The sequence below is a fragment of the Aythya ferina genome, assembly GCF_964211825.1.
Source record: "Aythya ferina genome assembly, chromosome: 1".
NCBI classification, from domain to species: domain Eukaryota; kingdom Metazoa; phylum Chordata; class Aves; order Anseriformes; family Anatidae; genus Aythya; species Aythya ferina.
Genome location: NC_140296.1, coordinates 182,459,029 through 182,478,991, shown reverse-complemented (window position 1 = coordinate 182,478,991; position 19,963 = coordinate 182,459,029). Strand labels below are relative to the sequence as shown.

General features: G+C 36.1%; 1 protein-coding gene across 2 annotated transcripts in view; it reads right to left on the bottom strand.

The window, feature by feature from the left end:
* Positions 1–22: 22 nt before the first annotated feature.
* The window catches only part of KCND2 (potassium voltage-gated channel subfamily D member 2), a 293,969-nt gene continuing 274,028 nt past the window's right edge, over positions 23–19,963 (bottom strand). For both annotated transcript variants that reach the window (XM_084531746.1, XM_084531747.1), the window contains 5 exons: positions 18,278–18,440; positions 10,690–10,788; positions 9,055–9,150; positions 4,493–4,740; positions 23–3,284 (listed from right to left, as the gene is read on the bottom strand). In XM_084531746.1, the coding sequence (XP_084387872.1) occupies positions 3,107–3,284; positions 4,493–4,740; positions 9,055–9,150; positions 10,690–10,788; positions 18,278–18,440 (784 nt within the window). In that variant the 3' untranslated portion in view covers positions 23–3,106. The remainder of the gene's footprint in view (positions 3,285–4,492; positions 4,741–9,054; positions 9,151–10,689; positions 10,789–18,277; positions 18,441–19,963) is intronic.

The following is a 19,963-nucleotide window of genomic DNA, read 5'->3' as shown; positions in this document are numbered from 1 at the left end:
AATAAGTTATTGCAAAACCAGGTTGACCCATTCAAGCATGCAGATGTTTTATTTAAATATTCCTCAAATGTCTATTTATTCAGCATAATGCATGTATTATGCTGCCTTCTGAAATACGCTATATGACTGTCAAACAAAATTGTCAAAAACAACAACCTCGGTCTCTTTGTATGATACACAGAAATAATTACATTTCATGTACAGTACAGATGCATTTTACACAGTCATCAACAGTCATTCACTACCAAAACAGTATTTAAATCACCTAAAACACCAAAAGAATGTGTATTTCCCAAATTCAGAATAAATTAATGATTTTGCATGTGACATATGGAAATATAAGACAAGACTGCAAAATCATACTAAATTATTCCTTAAACTGTAATTTAAGAATGAAACTACAGATTGGTTCAGGGGTATAACTGTTATGCAAGTGTATTGCTATAGTGTGATTTTTATTTTTATTTTTAATTCATGCGAAAAGGAGAATAAAGCGTTTTTAAGAGACATGACTTGATGGAGTCAGTAGGCTTCCTGGGTTGTATGTAATCTGTCTCAAGCTGGGTTCACTAACTGCCTTTTTACATTATTTACCTGATGTAACTGGTCAAGAAGTTCCATATGGCATTAAGCTGTTGTTGCAGATTGATAGTATCAATGTAGATTTATATCAAGAACTGTTTTAGCAAAAGGTTGAGACTAAGCCAGTTTGTTATGAGTGGCCATGGGTAGAAGGAGTATGTAAATAAAAACTCTAGGACCATTGTGTTTCTTTTTAACCCCATTAAAACTTAGGTAACTCACCAGCTTCAGAAGATCTACTGCAATTTTCTAACAGGCTAGAAGAAAGGAGAGCAATGCAATGTAATTGACTTCAGAAATACTCAGAGTTAGTGTTTTGTCAGAGGACAATCTATGCTTCTGCTATCTATTTTGATCTAAAAGAAATTTAGAAGCTCAGTTTATGGTAAGTTATTCTGATTTGCACAAAAAGTGGGAAGTTCAGTGCAAATTAGCTAAGCTTCTGAATAACTAAACAAGAAAAAAAAAGTATTTCATTACATTATATACTCCTTTTAATTGCAATTTAAGTCTAGTATGTGACATTGTTATATTTTGGTGTATATGCTGTAGCACGATAGTCCATCATCTACTCTTCAATCTCTGTTGACATGTACAGAGAAATAATAGTATCTGTGTGCAGTAAAACGTGGTGTATCATCAGCAAGTTTCAGTTTTCAGTGGGTGTTTTCTCCTAATGTAAATTTTAAGGTCAGTAGAATGCTAACAAATACTATTCTGAAATATACACTACTCAAACTATTAAGTAACTGTTAATCGTTTATTGTAATGGCCTCTAATGCACCGAGCCTTTGATTTATATGCATATTTTATTTTGCAGACATGCAATCATTTCTGATCCAGTGTTCTCGATGTATATATGTATGTATTGATATGCATATATTCCATGTATATTTGATGTATATGATGTATGGTAGTTCATGTATATAGGAAGCATTATGATACATCTTCTAACGCACTCTTATGGAGAAAAATGTCACTTTTTTATCAGAAAGGTTCCTGCTAACATCAATGCATCAATTCATTTTAAAAATGAAGCCAAAAAAAATTAACTAGCAGAGCCTTCGCAGTGCCTTCTAGGCCTGCCCACGTAGGCAAATTCCACTTGATACCAATTGCATTTTTGTAGCTTCGGGACCCAATCCATTGTTCTGTCAGTGTTCTTAGGTAATTAAATATCTTGACACAACATAAATTCTCAAATTTTAGGATGCAAGTTTACAGATCATTACAAAAATAATTTAGTCATCATTTTTACTGAACACCTTTCAGTGTCTTCTGCCTTACTCTGGACGCTGCAGAATGTCAGTTGGAAAAGGTTTGGAGATAAGTTTTAGTGGATCCTCAAAACACCTTTGTTGTAAATTCATTTCAAATAGTATTGATCCTGTAACAGTACATTGGAACAAGAGGTTTGTTCTGAAAATATAGAAGTAGACAAGATGTCTACAGAACAAATGACTATGCTGATTCATCAGTAGCCTTAAAATCCCAAACAGTACGGTAACATTGGAGCAGACAATGAACTGTCATAGAAACAGAGGACAGTGGACAAAACAGTGATTGAGTAGCACATTTGTGATGCACAGTTTGGCTGTAAGATTATTTAAATGTTTGCAATTTGCAGTTTATAGTGCAGATGAAGTTGTGTAAAATACCTTAAAGAAAAATAAATCCTGATTCCTGATACAACAGGTGTACAATGACTTATTGCAGTTGTAACAGTACCTAGGAAGCAAGATAAAACCATAGTAAATATTGAACTAACTGAACACCTTTAGTTCACTAATGAGTGTTTAAATAAGAAATACTGTGTTTTTCAAAGGGAAGTTATTTGTACAACTACCATGGAACATTAACAATCAGCTTGTTGTAAGTGCACAGAAATGCCCCTTTCTACAGTAATATTTTATCATGCCTAATCTGAAAAACAACAAAAGTAAACTGAGATCACAGCTACAAATAATTTCAGCATGCATTATGGTTGTATTTATTTCAGTCAGTACAAACATTTCATATGAGCATTTTTTTCTTTTTTTTTTTTTTTCTTCATAGTTTCTCAACAAGTTTGTGGTTTATTAACAAGAGAAAAAAAAGACAAGTTATCAAAATGTTTCTCATTTTGCATTCAGCAGGAACACAGGTTTGTTTCTATTTTTTTTTTGTTTTGTGTTTTTTTTTTTCTTTTTTTTTTTTTCTATTTTTTCTAAAAAGAGCTCTCATGATAAGAAGAAGCATCAATGGGGACATTTCATTGTGCTCATATAGTAAGTCAGGATGGTCACAGAAGCTTCCACCATGTGTCATTTTCAACAGTGTGTAGAAACTCCACTTGGTTTACACGCTACGACACCGAGACCCACAAAGTGCTGTGGTTCTCCTGAACCTCTCGATCCATCGCTGCTGGCACACGCATCAAGAGGTGTTGTCTTTGTCAGCTCTCTCATTCCTCGGGACTTGTTTCCCACTGCTCCAGCTCAGCTTGCAAGTGGTCTTTATTCTAATTTATAAATAATTCCTTGTTTTACAAAGCAGATACTCTGACAATGTTTCCTCCCGAATATTCGGGAGACTCTGGCCTATCATCTCCTTCAGGTGTGGTGACTGGAGGTGTTGGGATGCTAATTATTGCTGTAGTGACGTAAGGCTGCTCACAGTTTAGTTTAACACACTCTTCCACTTTGGCATTTAAGCTGGATCGGCTGGAGGAAGAAACAAAAACCCATGAAGAAAGAAAGCCCATATTACTGCAAACCTCTTGTACACCCAATTCTACTGTCTCAGCTGGTCCTTTTCTGCATTACAGAGCTCAGAGGCTCAGAAGTGCAAAGCAGCACTGCCATACCAGCATGTACGCAAGTAGCAGGTATGGACAAGGATGAGGCCCCCTTTCTGCCTTCCTTCTCACCCAGAGAAGTCCTCTAGCAGGGAAAAGAAGGATCCAGGCAGAACATTTCCTGAAAATCTAAGACAGATTGGAGCTTTGTGCTGAGGTCTCATTGCACAGCAGCTGAAAAACTCCTTTAGCTACAAGCTGCTAAATTGTTCATGGAAGTGAAATTCAAACCTAATAACTATTCAAAGTAAGCTACTCAAAATGTCACTTAACAAGACAATCTTTATAACACCTAGTGCGGAGAACACTTCTTAGTTAAATGCTAGTATATTTGAGTTCAATGGAAAACACTTCTGAGTCTCCCGAGACCTTTCCTCTGTTTTCAGAGATGGTGCTCAGATACATCCAAAAGCCAAATGGTTTATTTCTAAGAGCAGATATTTTCAGCAAATTACAGACTCTTAAACTGCACTTTCCTAACTTTTGTAATAACTCCTCAAATGGCAAAATATTTTTTTCTTAACCATTTTTTTTGTTTGTTTGTTTGTTTAGAAGAGTCTATCTTATGGCTAAAACACTTGGGACTCTGGGAACCTAATTTAGTTTCCCCATTCTGTGTCTTTATTTGAGGTCTTATTTATGTTCTGTTTCTGCACCAAATTAATAGCACAACAGCGGTGATAAAACTTTCTTTCATTTCCCATTTGCTCATCTTGTGTGTCTGAATTGCAAATTTTTCTGTGTTGTTTCTTACATGTTTGTCCATGGCCAGTACTATTTGGTGCTCTATGTAATTTGGAGTCCCTGGAAGATATTCTGTGCAAAGAATACACAATATTTTGTGGGGAGAACATGAGAGGGCAGAAATGCAAAGAGAGGGACTATTCTATTATCTTAGAATTAAGTCTAGAGAAAATTAAGTGCAGGGGATATTTCAGTCCTACTGTTCGTTTTTGGATGACCACTTTAGTTTTATCTTTAGCCTCCCAGCCCGCTTGTGGAAGCCATGACACATCCACATCTCTAACAACTGAAGGGGTTTCAGCTCTCGGTGCACTGATGCATAAGAGGTACCTGTTAGACAGAGGCGTCCTCTCCACACATCTGATCTGGATGGTGCTGAGCTCTTGTACACTGCCTTGACGGCTGCCAGCAATGGTGGTGTTTGGGATGCGGTAAGTCTTTTTATGTCTTCGTGAGCAGCAAGTACTGGTGACACCTTGTTGAGATGACAGAGAGGGGCTGTGGCTTGGGGGTCTATTGACTGTAGAAACCTCCATGCAGCTCTCTTCATAGACTTGTTCATCCACAAACTCATGATTCTAGCCCAGAGGAAGCCAGCAAAGGGACAAAGCATGCACACAAAGTTAATTAAAGTGAATGTATTAATCATGCTTCTTTAAAGGCTTAAATTGACACAACTGAATAAATTGGTAAAGTTAGACAGCTTAGTCTTGATTATAGTGTTTAGCCCCTATTAGTCTGGGCTGAATACCAATACAAATGTAAACACTGGAACAAAACTCTCAGGGCTCTTAACTACAAAACAAATAATGCAAATTCTTTCGTAAAATAGCTTATGATCATGCTGTAGCTTGCACTATGGATATCTGTATAATCTATGGAGTGCCACAAAATCAGGGATTATGTTTATTAATAAAAATAAAAGTGGTGCTTATGTAAATGCCCTAAATGTCATTTGGAAATAAATAAGATTTACTGTATGAAACCATAATAAAATAAAATTAATAAATATTTTCCAGCTGTGATTTCCACACTTTCTTTGTGAGCTGAAGGGTGAAAAATAGTGGTGCTGATTATAGTAGATGGCAACAACAAAACAAAGAGGAATTTTTACAATAATTTAGAAGTGGCAGCCCAAACTAAATAGAGATTAAAACATGCTCACATGCAGTTTGAAAGATTTTTCTAAAATCTTTCCAGTTACCACTGGAATCAGTCTACATATCCTGTGGATGGTTTAGGGGACATGTTTTAAGTAGTTTTACACTCTTCTCAGTCTCATTCACTTCAAGATTGTTAGCCTGCTGCATTTTTATGCGTTGGAATGTAAAAAACAAACAAACAAACCCTGAAGAACAATACTCTAATTGGAAAGGTGTTTTCCAGGAGAATTACAGCATAGTGCAAATATAAAATATGTGAGCAAAATAAATAGAATAGTAATTGTAGCCATATGTTTGCTAGAAATTGAAATACCTTCATAAGCATTATTATTATTTCTATTTCTTCTCTTCTCCTTCACTCAAATATAAATTTGTGTGGAATTGACTGGTGTTGAAGCATACCAATTTCAAGTGATATGGAAAGAATTTGCCTGACAATCAACTTCTATTAGGCATGTGTCAGCTACAAAAAATATTTTGAATGCTATCACACAGTGGACAGAAAATTCAGAGAGAAAAGTGACCTAATCATTATCCTTAGATTATGTTCAGTGGGTTATATTCTGTTTGCCAAAATCTCTGCTAGTGTTCTGATTGAAAGTAATTTTGTTCTTCCTAAAACTTTTATGTAGTAACCAACAAGAATTCAATTAGTAGGGTCCATTAAGGAGAGCCGTTGAGTGAACTTCTAATATCGACTGGAATAATTTTGAAATGATATAATGACCCAAGTTAATCTATTTTATTATACTTATTAATTAACTGTTTTTACATCAGCTAAAAGTAGCCTGTAAAATATAACTTCCAATACAATTATTTTAATTATTAATGTAAGTTTTAGAATTCAATAACATTGCTCACACTGAATTTCTTAGAGTAGAAAAGATTTCATCTTATTAGCTTTAAAATGTTGGAAAAGAATATTTCTTTGCTTAATTTCTTTTGATTGAGGTTTACACCAAATTATATTTCATTCAAAAGATGAGGGGAGGCTAAGAAGGCATCTCACTCTTGCTGTTTTACCATGAGCCAGCCACTTGCTATATTCCACAGACCAGGGGCCCAAAATTTCAGCTTCCCACTTAAAATTTTGGAGTGTATGATCTGACCAGACAGTTGCAGAATACAACTTGGAGCCCATGAATACATTTTTGTGTGCATGTGTCATATGAGCATTAGTGCCAGAAACAGGACCCAACAAACAAGGCAAAGTAAAGTAGATTGTAGTCAGCTTTAGGAAACAAGATAATACTTGCATTATATATTCTTAAAAATAAAGACTTCTGTTTAAAATAAAAATAAAGGCTTATATATTCCACCACTATAATTAGAGGAAATTTGAAAATTGTGGTGTTGAATCCAGCTCCCACCAAATGAATATATTTTTTTCATGATTTCTGCGATAGTTTGACATGACCTGTGGCTACTACTAGGTTTTTAAAACATGTTTGTAATGTTCAACTATGGAACATTTTTAAGGCAGATTACTATTATCAGGTCCTAGTACAAAATGTCTCAGAAATGTTCCAAAAGGACCCAGTCTGAACCCTGGAAAAGTAGCTACTTTGTATCCTGTGAGACATTCTGTCTTACAACCCATTGCATAAAAAATATTCTGAAAGTAAGAATGGAAAAAACATAAGCAACCATGAGATGACATTACTAGCTAGTGATGTAACAACTGTGACAATTTATTTACAAGGAAATGCTGTCAAAAGAGAACATTAATATATATATATACATACATCATATTTTAATTTAGCAATGTCTGTAGGTAGAAAACTTTTAAATCTTTTAGAAAGAGTAGTACTAAGACTTTCACATGGATCTCCATCAAATATAGTGGAAGCATTACTGTGTCTTTTAATGAAAAACTAGATCACAAAGTTAAGATGAAATAACATGAAGTTTCCCTATGTATCCAGAACTTCAAAAGAAATTGCAAAATAGATTTCACAGAATCACAGCAGGTCATTTGGACCACTGCCCGTAGGGCAGTGCTCAATCAGGGCAGCCTCAAGCCTGTTGTTCAAGACCATGTCCATGTGGCTTTTAAGAATCTCCAGGGAGGGAGACTCCACAACCTCTCAGGGCAACCTGTGCTAGTGCCCAGTCACCAGCACTGCATTTAAAATAAATAAATAAATAAAATATTTTCTGATGTTTAGACAGAGCCTCTTGTGTTTCAGTTTGTGCTCATTGCCTCATTTTGTGCCATTTTTTTTCTACCTTGTGCTTTTTAACAGTTATTGGAAAATGTCTTAAAACGTTAGATTTCAAGGAGGGTTTGGGAGAGGGAGTGGTATTGATGGAATGGGAATGAATGGGAAGCAATGGGAAGAGAAGTCATGCCATAACTGCAACCTTTGATTTGGCTTCTGAGAATAAGATACTTAATTTGTGCAAAAAATAAATAAAAAACAGAAGGAGACTGCAGAACCTGTCATGGAATCTATATCTGAGCTAGCTGTCCAGACACCAGTATTGTACATCTTCATTTTTGGTGAACTGTATCCTATTAGCAAACATTATTTTTTTTTTCTTCTATTAGTGACTTATTCATGAAAATGGATTAAAAAAAAATCACAAAAATACTTAACCTAGATATTCAGGAGTCACTAACTTGATCAAGTGTTTATAGTGTTTGTCAAGAAATGCCATAGTACAAGGCATATGGATGGCCTCTATCATATATTTTTTCCATGCAACCAGAACTTATAAAACTAGCTGTAAATTTGTAAATGGTGGTCTAATGGATGTTGACCAATGTACCTACAATATAAAGTAAATTTTTACATAGCAATATAATACCTGCAACAATATAAAAATACAAAGAGATAATTTTAGCATGCCTTAATGTGAAATTCCCATATCTACAAAGATTAAACTAAACATAATTAATATTTATGTTCTGAGTTTCCTTAGAAAGCGATAAAAGAGGAAGCAATATGAAGTTAGGGATGATTAGGTTTATTGCTGTGACCTTAACTGTCCAAATACATACTATTAGTAAACATGGCATTTAGATATTACTGAATCATAACTCTGCTATAGTTTATTATCCTTTATGGCTGTATAATTATCCAGATATTGATCAGGGAAAAATATAGAGAGCACATGATAAGTAGTTCTTCTGATTAATAGGGAGTTTCAAATCTAGATGAGCGTATTTGGGCTGTTATGAATTGAGTCACTGATTTCTACAGGGACCTCAGTGTCTAAAATGAAGCCAAAGACTCTGAAGCTTTGCACCTACATCTGGATTAAACATTTGAATCTTCAAAATGAGATGCTTGGGGATCCTCCCGTGCAGTTGCTTCGGCAAGAACTGTACTCATGGTAGAGGAAACACTCAGCAGCTCTCTACACCAAAGGTTTGACTCCACAGTTTTAAATACGTAAGGACTACAAATGATGTCTCCTGAACTGTACTGCAGAGAAGTGCAGATGTTAGCATTATGGAGTGTATGAAAACCACTCTGAAGGCCACGTTTGCCCCTAGACTAGACTCATGTCACAGTATCTTTCACCTTAGATGAGGCTGTCATCCAGGCTCTCTCTCTCTCTTACTTACATGCAGAGGGTATAATGTTTTAAAATATGATAAAACGGCTTCTCTTCACAGCTAATCACTTTCACACAAAGGCTTATTAATTAGAAGAAATACTGAAAACATTCAGAACTACACTGATGTTGGAATTTACAGGAAAACACACTTTTTTTTCTTACCGTAGTTTTTTCCAGGCAGTGAAGCAGGTGGTGGTGCTGTGTTTCAAAGGAAGAGCCAGATTTGCTAACAAAGGCCTGTTCTTCTTCACTGGAGGACTGTTAATACAAAGAAATCTGTATTATTCTCATTTATGAACAAGAGGGCTCCTATCCAAATATTTGATCAGAACTAATCTGGATTGTATACTGCAGCATAACGTCTCATCTACATGGGATAACACAAATGATCTTGGATGCAATTACTCTTTTGCGTTTGATTTATATATATATATATCCTTGCTTTGCATTTCCTTTTAAATATTTCCATCTTAGGTCTTTTATGTGTATGCAGGTGGACTAGTACAATTTCCAACTACAATCAACACATGATCTTTGAATGTTGAATTAATATTAAAATTATAATAAATTCCAGTGACAGTAATAATTTCTTCTTATTATTATTTTTTTCCTGGGAACATGCCTTATTGGAAGGAAATTGAACATAGTAGTCCTCCTGGGATCATTTCACATCACTAAGGAATTTATGGTATTGCTGCTTACACAAAAATTCATGTCAGTGATCCCAATCTGCTGACTTCAGAAAGCATACAGCAGATGTTACTGACACAGAATGAAGAATTAAGTAGAAAGCATCCACTGTTTATTAATTGCTTTTGTAATTATTCACTAGAAAGCAGAAAACTAAATAGGGTAGGAAGTGGGATAATAGGAGAGATTACAATTCAACTTTGGGATATTTGAAAGCTGCATGGCAATTAAGCCATTTCGTGTCTCTTTCTTTCAAAGATTTGAATTCTTCCATGCAGAAGAGGAAACAAGTATTCTGCCTGTTCCTCTTTTATGCTAAATCACACAGCCACTTCCTCCTCTTCTGGCTATTTGCTAGAATAGTAGGCTTTTTAACAGTTTTTAAAGAGAAAGGGCATAGAGGAATGAAAGCCTTCCTGTATCCCCCAGGGAACTGCCAAAACACTAGAAAATGGCAGGGACTAAGAAACACTGTGTCTTCAGTCTTTCTCAGCTGGTTACAGCTCTGAGCAGCCCAGGGACCACCTCCAGCTGCTCGCAGCCACGCAGCCGCTGCACATCCTGGTCCCAGCTGTTGCCTGGGCTCCTGGCTGTAAGTCCCTGCTGCATTTGGAGGTAATCACTGAGATTTTCCCCAGGAAAAAAAAAAAAATTAGGTGCTTCCAGGGAATGTTTTTCACTCTGCAACACCCCTTTGTGCCAACAGTACGCTACAGCTACTTTTTATTAGAGAACATCACCCATGTTCTAGCTGTCTAAAGCCAAATGAGATAAATCCAACATACTTCCTAAGACGCAAACACCCTGTGCTTTTTTACTGTGGTCTTCTGCAGGATTTAGCTCTAGAACTGTGGCTTACATTGAATCCAGCATTTCTATCTAGCCATTTTAATATTAACATTATTATTATTATATTATTACCCTATCATCAGCTCTCATAAGCTACCTTTAACATAATAATTGTCCAGCTTATCCTTCCTTAATCTACCTCTAAAAATAACATTGCCTAAAGACCCAAGTTGACTTGCCCTGGTGATAAATAGAATAAACTGCTGCTGGGCTATTATTAAGCTGTTACTCTGGAGGTGGAGAATACAAAAACATTACCTGCTGCAGCTGGTTACTCAGTAAGCCATTTCGTTTGCTCTGCATGTAGGCATTAGCACTCCCACTCTTTGCAGCACGAATTCGAGCAAGTCTTGCTTTCTGTGTAAATAGACAAAAAGGAAGAGTGTCAGTTGTACTTGTATCCATTATTCTGTTTATCTAAAACTGCTAATTGGAACCAGCTGCTTATGAATACCAATGTCATAATCACTGAAAGGCTGCATTGCATTCGTACTCCAGGTGGTGCAAATCAAAAATGTCTTCCCATAAAGCCAAAAATTTTTATTTGTTTGCATGCATCAGCTAACAAGAACAAAGATTTTGGAGAGCAGATTAGACATATCAGCATGTAAGAGACTCCTGCTTTTTTCCTGGATGTGACTTAGCCACTTCTTATGCCTTGTGGGTCAGGAGTATGACTTCCATCTCAGCTGCTTCCTGCAGTGAATATCTCTTTATAGGGGAAGAAATCAGAAAAAAATATTATTACAACTACCATGAGCTAGTTTCTCAGAGACTTCTGATTTTTGGAAGTAACAGAATGCGGTGATTGCTTTTACACTCTCTCCCATCTAAGTTTCTCAATATCTTCCAGGCCTTTTAAAACCTTTTCATCTCTTCATGTGTATTTCTATAATCAGCCTTAAAAATCATCATTGTTGATCATAATCTACATGATTATAATCATCATGATCATAATTTGACTTTTTGGAGTGTCCAATTGCTGAGAGAGAGGAGATGTGGTCTGGGATTTCTCAGGTGAACCTCCTTGCTTATGTAGGTGACATTCATCCCAGAGAAGGTGGTGGTGAGTGAAGGATGCTTTGAATCCACTGACTTGCAGAACAGTCAGCAGCCAACGTTAGGGAAAAGTATGAAGAAAAGAGTCCCTTAACCCATGTTATGGAAAATGGAAGCACTTATTACTAGAATGGTCTCTTGGTTCTTTAATTTTTGTGGCTGGTTCCTTATATGTACCAAAGCTTTCTGATTCTGAAAGCCAAACGCAGAGCAGCACCTTGAGTTGAATGGCTGCTGAAGCACAGAGGGAGACAAGTGAACAACTTGAAAAACTGAGTTTAATACATTAATCAGGATTTCCATTCCTGACAATTGCTCAGTTATTTTGAGAAGATAGAGGGAGCGTGTATCTCTCTCCTCCCAGTTTCTTTGGCATTAAATGTCAACATGAAATGATTGAGAATCCTTGAGTGCTTAACGTAGAGAGAAGCAGCCTGGTCACTGCAGGCACCAGATCTTCTCTCTGGCATGATTAATAATTGACTAACTATGAGGAATGACTCAACACCATGCTTCTTTGCACTTGCATTCTCAAACTCACAGATCTTCTCAAGAGTGAGCCAAGAAAACCATGACAGCTAACAGCAAACATTCTAGAATCTGGCTGATATATTTTGCATTTGTTATCTTTTAATTGTTCAGAGAGAAAATAAGATAATGCTGTGCATGTGTGCATCACTGAGACAAAAAGACCACAATGCCTCATTTTGTGATCTGTCAGCTGTTTTAGAATAACATATTGTTTTGTCATCTTCCTCTGTGTACACAGCCCTCCCAGTTGTGCAGTAAATGGACCTCAACCTAAAGGACAAAGTTAAGGAACAAAGTGCCTTGATCCCACAGTACTTCTGCACAGGCCAACGGTGTGGTTAAGGCCAAGTCTTCAGGGCTGGTAATTAAAAATCCTCTTGGACAGGCAGACGATTCATTTTTTTTTCAAGGTGGAACACTTGAGAAGCAACACCAGCATGATTGGCTGAAGCCTGAGAAGAGCTTTGCCTGTACTGCAGAATACAGTATTGTCAAAACACGTTTATGGGTTACATTTGTGAGTAAGTGAAAGGTCTCTCTTACCACTACTCTTTATCACTAGGAGCTCAAGGTGCTTTAGAGATGCTGTTGCAGGATGCAGCTTGAAGTTTCATAAATAAGTGATTTTGGTCACAAAAATTTTTCAGGATTTACAAGGAAATTCATTAAATTTAATGAACAAACATACTGACATTAATCATGCTTTTTCTTTTAGCTTGTATATTCATTTCCCCTTACAGTGACTGAGGTAATAATTATGGTGCAGCACCATTTAATAAAGAAATGTAAAAAATATAACAGTTCATCAGACTATCTTAATGTATTGATGTGCTGCACCACATGTAAGATGAAGGTTGTATTTTCCATGTGAGGGTTTTAAATTGCTTTGTAAATATGAATTTATAGTATCTTAGAAAGCATTTGTGAGATGGAAACTCATAGCTTACATCTTTCTAGCTGAGACTCATAAAGATGGCCAGAATTTACACCATTTACTGAAGTGAAGACAATAAAACTATTGCCAAGAAATGAACCGGATATTGTGGCTTGCCTGCTTTATTTCAGCTTATAGAAAATACTCTTGAAACTGGGAGTGCTTACAAACCAGTCACAAAAATGATAAAATTTCTTTTCAGTGCTTCTGTCTGTTTAATCAGAGCCTGAAGCATTAGCAGTCCAGTGACTTCCCACATTTCTTACCAAGGAATTGTTCAAAGCTCATATCAGCCACAGGATTTTAAGGGCTGTGTATTAGGGATTGAATTCCCGTGAAGGACATCAGGATGATGTGATGACATCAAAAAAAAAAAAAAAGTGGTTATGGAAGAATTGTATTTTCCTTTAGTCTGAACTGCACTTTCTGTCATTTATAACAGAAAAAGAGTGATAACTGTCCCTTTCAACCACTGCAATATCCTTCCTAACTCTTCTTTCATGGAATATTTGGTAAACAAAGAAGGGATTAAATTCTCCTGCAATAGGTTAACTGCTTTGTTATGAGATTTTTCCATGTTAGCCATTCAGTGTGAAACCTTGACTATGGTAATTTTTACATTGTATGGGACAAAAACAGCGATCTAAAACACTGTTATTTTACTTATTGGGATGAAATTCCAGCTATTAGGATGAAATTCCATCATAGTCATTCTATCTGATGCTTTCTAAAGAAACTGATTCCAATCCTTATAGCATCCCTTGTATTGTACTGAACACTGTTGAATGTTTCACTTTCTTTTCTACCTTCAAATTTTGTATCTTAAAGATGGATCCTTGTCTATGACTGCATTTATAGAAACCTTACGAAAATAAACTGCTTTTCTTCAACAACTACCTGTTCTGTCAGTTTTAGAAGATAAACACTTATTTTCTCAAGGTTTTAAATAATGCTAAGTGTAGCACTATGGGATATTTACAACATCCAGTATTCAGCACTCAAGATAACCTCAGCTGTCTAATTGTAGTTAGAGAGATTTTATCAGAAATACTTTAGGGCAAAGATTATTGTGGTACTGGGAATCATTTTTAACAAGAATCTCATTTGTTATTCAAGGAGCCAGGTAGCCTACCCTTCTAATTTAGTACCTCCTGTAGTCTGCTACTCTCCAGACTGCTTAACTGTTTGTTTATCAAAACTGAAAAAGTACTGATTACTTACCTTATTGTCTTTATGTTTGTTATTTTTATCATGATCTTGTACAATTACAACATTAAAATTAAAAGTCCTTCACGGTCATTATGACTCCTATAACAGTGTAGCAGTGGCCAAAATGATCTGAATATTAGTCTCACTGTGTTTGTCTTTTTTTTTTTTTTTCCTTGCCTCTTTGGTCTTTCATAAATCCATCCTATATGTTTGTTTTCAAGTGAAAAATCAGGCCCACATTTCATGCTCTGATTTTCTAATTTTCAGTAATTGCAAATAATTGACTTTAGACTAGCTGAAAATAAGTTATAGAACATCAGCATGCAGTAGAGAATAAAATGCTGTTTACTTTGGAAGCTAATGGATATGCAATTAAAAAAGGTTCATATATTTGTTGAGTTGTGCTTTGCTTTCACAATCTATTCAAACTCAGTAAACACAAGTTTTATGTGCTTTTGTGTTAAATTTAAAACTCTTGGATAAGTTGTTCCATTAGTTATATCTCTACAATACCGCTGAGATTAATATCCTATTTGAGCTTAAAGAATTTATATTGCCTAGCATGGTTCCTTATTGCAAAAGCTCAGCTCTAGATTGCTAGGTACTATTGCTGTAATTCATTCTTGAGCTATTTGTATTTATGTAGTAACTAATTAGTCATAACTTGAGAGATAAATACATGATGTACAATCAGTAAATAATGAAATATGAGCCCAGCCAATCTTTGTGTTATATTTTATGAAGGTAGAAGACCATAATCATATGAAAGAATCAAGTTGAATAGCATTTATTAAATCAGATTTTGGAGATAATAGTCATTTTTCCTTTATTTCATTTTTTTCCTTTTGTTTTTCCTTTTGTTTCCACATAGACCAGTCACAACATATCTGTCATTAAATTTGCCTCCTGAAAGCAATGATGAGAAATGAAAATAACTTAATCTCCTCAAGTTGTCTCTAGGTGAGAAAATCTTCACAAGCAGCCTTCTTCAAAACTATCTTCTCAGTTGAGATAAATCTGCTTAAGGAAAAAGTGTAGTAAGACTGTAGAGCATAATTAGTTCTGCCATGAATGTCAACTCCCATGAATATCTATTTTGGATTATTTATTTACTTATTGCCAGAAAAGGTCAGATTCTTGGACATTACTATCTGGTAGAAGAAAATATTCTGATGAGCACAGATAGTTTTTTTTTTTTTTTTTTTTTTTTTAATATTCTACTTTCAATCTATTTTGTTTGTTTGTTTATATTGAAGTCTGTTTTATGACAATATATTTCAGTGGTTAGAAGTAAGATCTTCCTTCAAAATGCATTGAAACTGAGATGGTATATAAATAAATTTTTCTCTTCCATTTTCTCTTGGACATTAATGTTTTATGGACATTATTTCTTTCTCTCTCTCTCTCTCTCTCTTTTTTTTTTTTTTTTTTCTAAAAAGAAGCAAGTGACATTTTCTAAACCTGAATGACAATGCAGAACTCATTAGATGCATGTATTTGTGGTCATATGTCTCTTCCACCAGTGTAACATGAGACAACATTTTTCTGCTGAAAATTCTGAGTTCTGATACTAGATTTCAATTCTTAACTGAAGAGGAACTCTCTCTAGAGTTTCCTTACAGCCCAGATATTTTGTCATTTCTGAAGACTACCTTGATTAAACTTACGTATGAGATACTAGTAAAGGAAGTTCCACAATTCCAATATCCAATCTTTTCAATAAGATGGAAGCAAGGGTTCCTGCAAGGGTTCATGCTGTGATCCATAGAACAGCAGTTTCTTCCAAGCTTGTGTTCTTTGGCCTTACAGAATAAGGGTGGCTTCTTAAGAAACATTTACTTTAGAAAACTGTGTAGACCTTCTATTGCCTTGAACGAAGCAGGAATTTCAAAGTTCAACATTTCAACATTTTTGCTTGAATATTCTTATGCAAATGCAGTAGAACTCTCCTGTGAAATGCAAAGCTATGCTTCATAGGTAAATATTTCTAAGTACGGACTATACTGTACCCAAGATGTCCCTTTAGTTGACTTTTCTTTCAGTCCATCAGAGCAACAATAAGTTCATAACTTCTCAGTCATTTTAGAATGAGAGAGGAGATTAGCTTTGCAACAGGAGGTACAGTGCTACATTAACCAGACCTCCAAGCCATTTTCTCCAAAGCTAGAAGGGAATAAACATGGTCAGAGTAAATCTCTCATCCTTACTGTTGGCATTATTCTGGGGAGCAGAGTAAAAGAGATTTTGCAGGATTGCCATTCATCACTCCATATTCCTGTTTGTGACATACAATGAGCTCGCTGTTTTTCCAAGGAGAATAAGCCAGCTACTAAGCAGTTTCTATTCAGGAAGAGATTATAGGAAATATCAGCCAGTCTGCCCATCTAATTTTTGCAAGTTTCCCTCCTCCCTCCCCCATGCACTGGAAAGTGCAAATCAGACATAGAAAATTTTGTTTCACAATATACAGTAGGAGACTGTGTCTATCTGAAGTAAGGCTGGTTGTCTCTGCAGTCATTATGAAAGCTCAGAACAAGCATATTGATTGCTGGGATCAAGTAGATCTCTTATCCATGACTGGAACCATGCTCTGAGGCACAGTAATGAAGCACTGGTGGTGCATGCAGTTTTTACCAGTGCTACATAAACAGAATTGAAAAGTTCTCTACAAAAGTAATGTAGTGTAAAAGTGATGTATTCTCTACATTTTCCAGTTATGGGAGAGGGGAATATACAGCTGGAACTAGCACATGGGAGAAAACATGATGTAAAAGGATGTGTGGAATTAGTAGGTGAGATCATTTAGCTTACCAAAGCAGTCTATATTTTAAAAAAAGGTTCCCACGTGTCTCTAGCAAGAAAGGTATTACATTTCTAAGATGCCCCTGTTTTCTGTTATTGACATTTTCCCCACCTGACAACATTCTTACAAGATACGGCCATTTAAAGGGTACAATATATTCAGCCCAGGCCTATGACTGACTTTCTTAATAATGTACCTCAGTTTCTTATGATTCTAAGATATTCTGAGGATGGTACTATTATGTACATTTATTTCACCTTATTTCTATGCAGGCATCAGTCAGAAAGATAGACAGACCTACCTAAACCTTTATTATCCATATGAGGCAGCTGCAGCTTGTGGCAGCCTCTATTCCTCTGCTCTACATCTGTACTCCACATCCATCACCTGCCTGCACCCTTCTGTGGGCAGGGATCCTGCTCTCACTGGACCACACAGAACTCTGAGCCTGCCGCGGATGTACATTTGCTGGAGTGTAGAAAGAAACGCAGTTACCCTAATCATGAAGAGAGGCCATGGGAGCACAAAAAAACTCCAAATCCAAGACCCCTTGCATCTAGAGCCTTTTGACTGCCAGCAGCAGAGGAGCAGAAGGTAATACATCTTGGCTCCCTTATCAGGGCTTCAGTTGTCTATAGAGGCTGCATGAGATACTTTTCATCATGAGGTTGGGTGAAGTGGATTGGTACTATTATTTTGATAGTGATATGGAAATGATGGTGATTGCCTAAGTTTGGCAACTGATGGCGATTTGCCTAAGTTTAATGATGGTGATTTGCCTAAGTTTACTTTCCTGGTAAGTAGTCCTTCCTGGCTTTTGACCTTGCTCACATGAGCCAGGGAGAAAAAATATCTTGTCATAGAGCTACTTAGTATTTTAGTGAGATCTTCAGTAAGCCAAGAAAGCTGGACAAAAAAGACTTCCGCTTTGGTCTTTTCCCGATTCATCTGCTTTTCTGAAGCCTTTTACGCAAAGTAGATCTAGAGAAACAAGGTCCCAAATAGTCAGATTCCCCAGAGAATGAACCTGGGAATTAAACACATAGATTAGTGAAACTGACTGATAAGACAGATATCAGAAGTAATGCTTAGGGATTTGTCTATTTGTTTGATAAATGAAAATAAACAAAGCATGTTTTTTAAAATGAAAAATAACACAGCATTTGCATCTGGAACCCTGGCTCAGCATGTAGTGTATACATTCAAGTCATATTCCTAAGAAATCATACTCGCCTTGAGGATGCACAACATATAAAAAGTCATCATTTATCTATTGTCAACAGCAAAAGAGGAAGAAAATGGGATCTTACCTTTTGTGCCCTGCGCTTGTCTGCACGTTGGTTCTGGTGGTAGATACGGCTGAAGTTGGAGACAATGACAGGGACTGGGAGAGCAATGACTAAGACCCCACTCAGGGAGCATATTGAACCAAAAATCTTGCCAGCTATTGTCTTTGGCACCATGTCACCATACCTGGGTTAGAGAAGACAAAACCCTTAGTAAAGACAAAATCTCTTCACAGTATTGAATTTCAAGATGAATTAACTGTACGATAGATTTTACTTGTCTTGCAAATAATAATTGATGCATATGAATATTTTATATACATATGCATAAATTACATAGCAAGCCCAGTGTTGTGCACACATATTTTTAATTTCAAGCTGATGTTAGGTATCCTGTCCATCAGCTGCAGTCATCTGTGGTTTACTTAATATAGTATTCCCAAGCTGGCCCTATTGCAATGAGAACAGATCTGGCTCTGAAAAAATATTCAGCATCTAAGTCATGTTCTTAGTCTATTTGCTTGACAGAAGAACTCATTGCTTTCCAATGATGAGATCCTAGGGAGACCACTTGATAAGTTAGATGTCAAGCTGAATAATCTATTATCTCACTAAGCTGATATAGTACTTTCATTTTGGAAGGTAGAGCATTTTTGGAAAAGGGTGCCCAGGAGATCATGGATTTTCAGTCCTTGGAGATTTTCAAGACTTGGTTGATCAAAAACATGTCTAACCTAATTTGTTGTTGTTGATAGGCCTTCTCTGAGTGAGAGGCTGGACTATCTGACCTCCAGAAGTCCCTTCTATGGTTTAAATATATATATATATATATATATATATATATTTTTTTTTTTTTTTTCTCTTATCCAAAAGCAAACCCCACAAACTCAAGGCACAAAGAAATAACCAAAGAAATTCTAATGGCAGATCTTGGCAATGCTCAGAATTACTAGGACTTGAATTTACCACACTTCTTTATGATTTTTTTTTTCCCTAGCAAGTAAATAGTGCTGCTGAGAAGTATGTAGTGGGATTCCGGTGACAGCTTATTAAGACATATTGGCTATTTGCACTCTGTAGTCTGCCATATTCTACAGGACAAGTATGCAATTACAAACTACAGAGTTTAATAATGAGATTTATTAGATTCAAGTACCATTCTTTTTTTAACTGTGCTGTGTTTTAAGTTACTGTTAAATATAGATTGCAGCAGGTAAATTGAATATACTTGTGAACAGAGATATGGCACTTTCTCTATTTTAAAAGAAACAACACAAGAAAAGGTAAGAAATAGAACCGCAGTGGGAACAGTGTTTAGAAAGTGGTATTGGAAAAACAAAACCAAAAACAAACAATAAACAATCAACCAAACAAAAAATCCACAAACTATCAGTTCAGCAGGAACTGGAAAGATAACAGAGAAGTTGTGTGTGTGTGTGGAGTCTACAAGTCACATGGTCATGCACCTAATAATGAGAAGGGGGGGGGCGGTAAAGGATTGAGGACATCGTATCTATACATGGTAAGAAAACACTTCATAGCAATGAGAGCTCAGCATATGTCTGAAGGAGATTATGTCTCACCTTGTAGATGAAGATAAATGGTGTGAATGTTGTAAGATAAGAGAAAGGTGTTTAACTCAATGATTCCAGTAAGTGTTCATCCAGGCAGACATAATGTAGATGACCAAGTCTTAGTTTACTGACCATG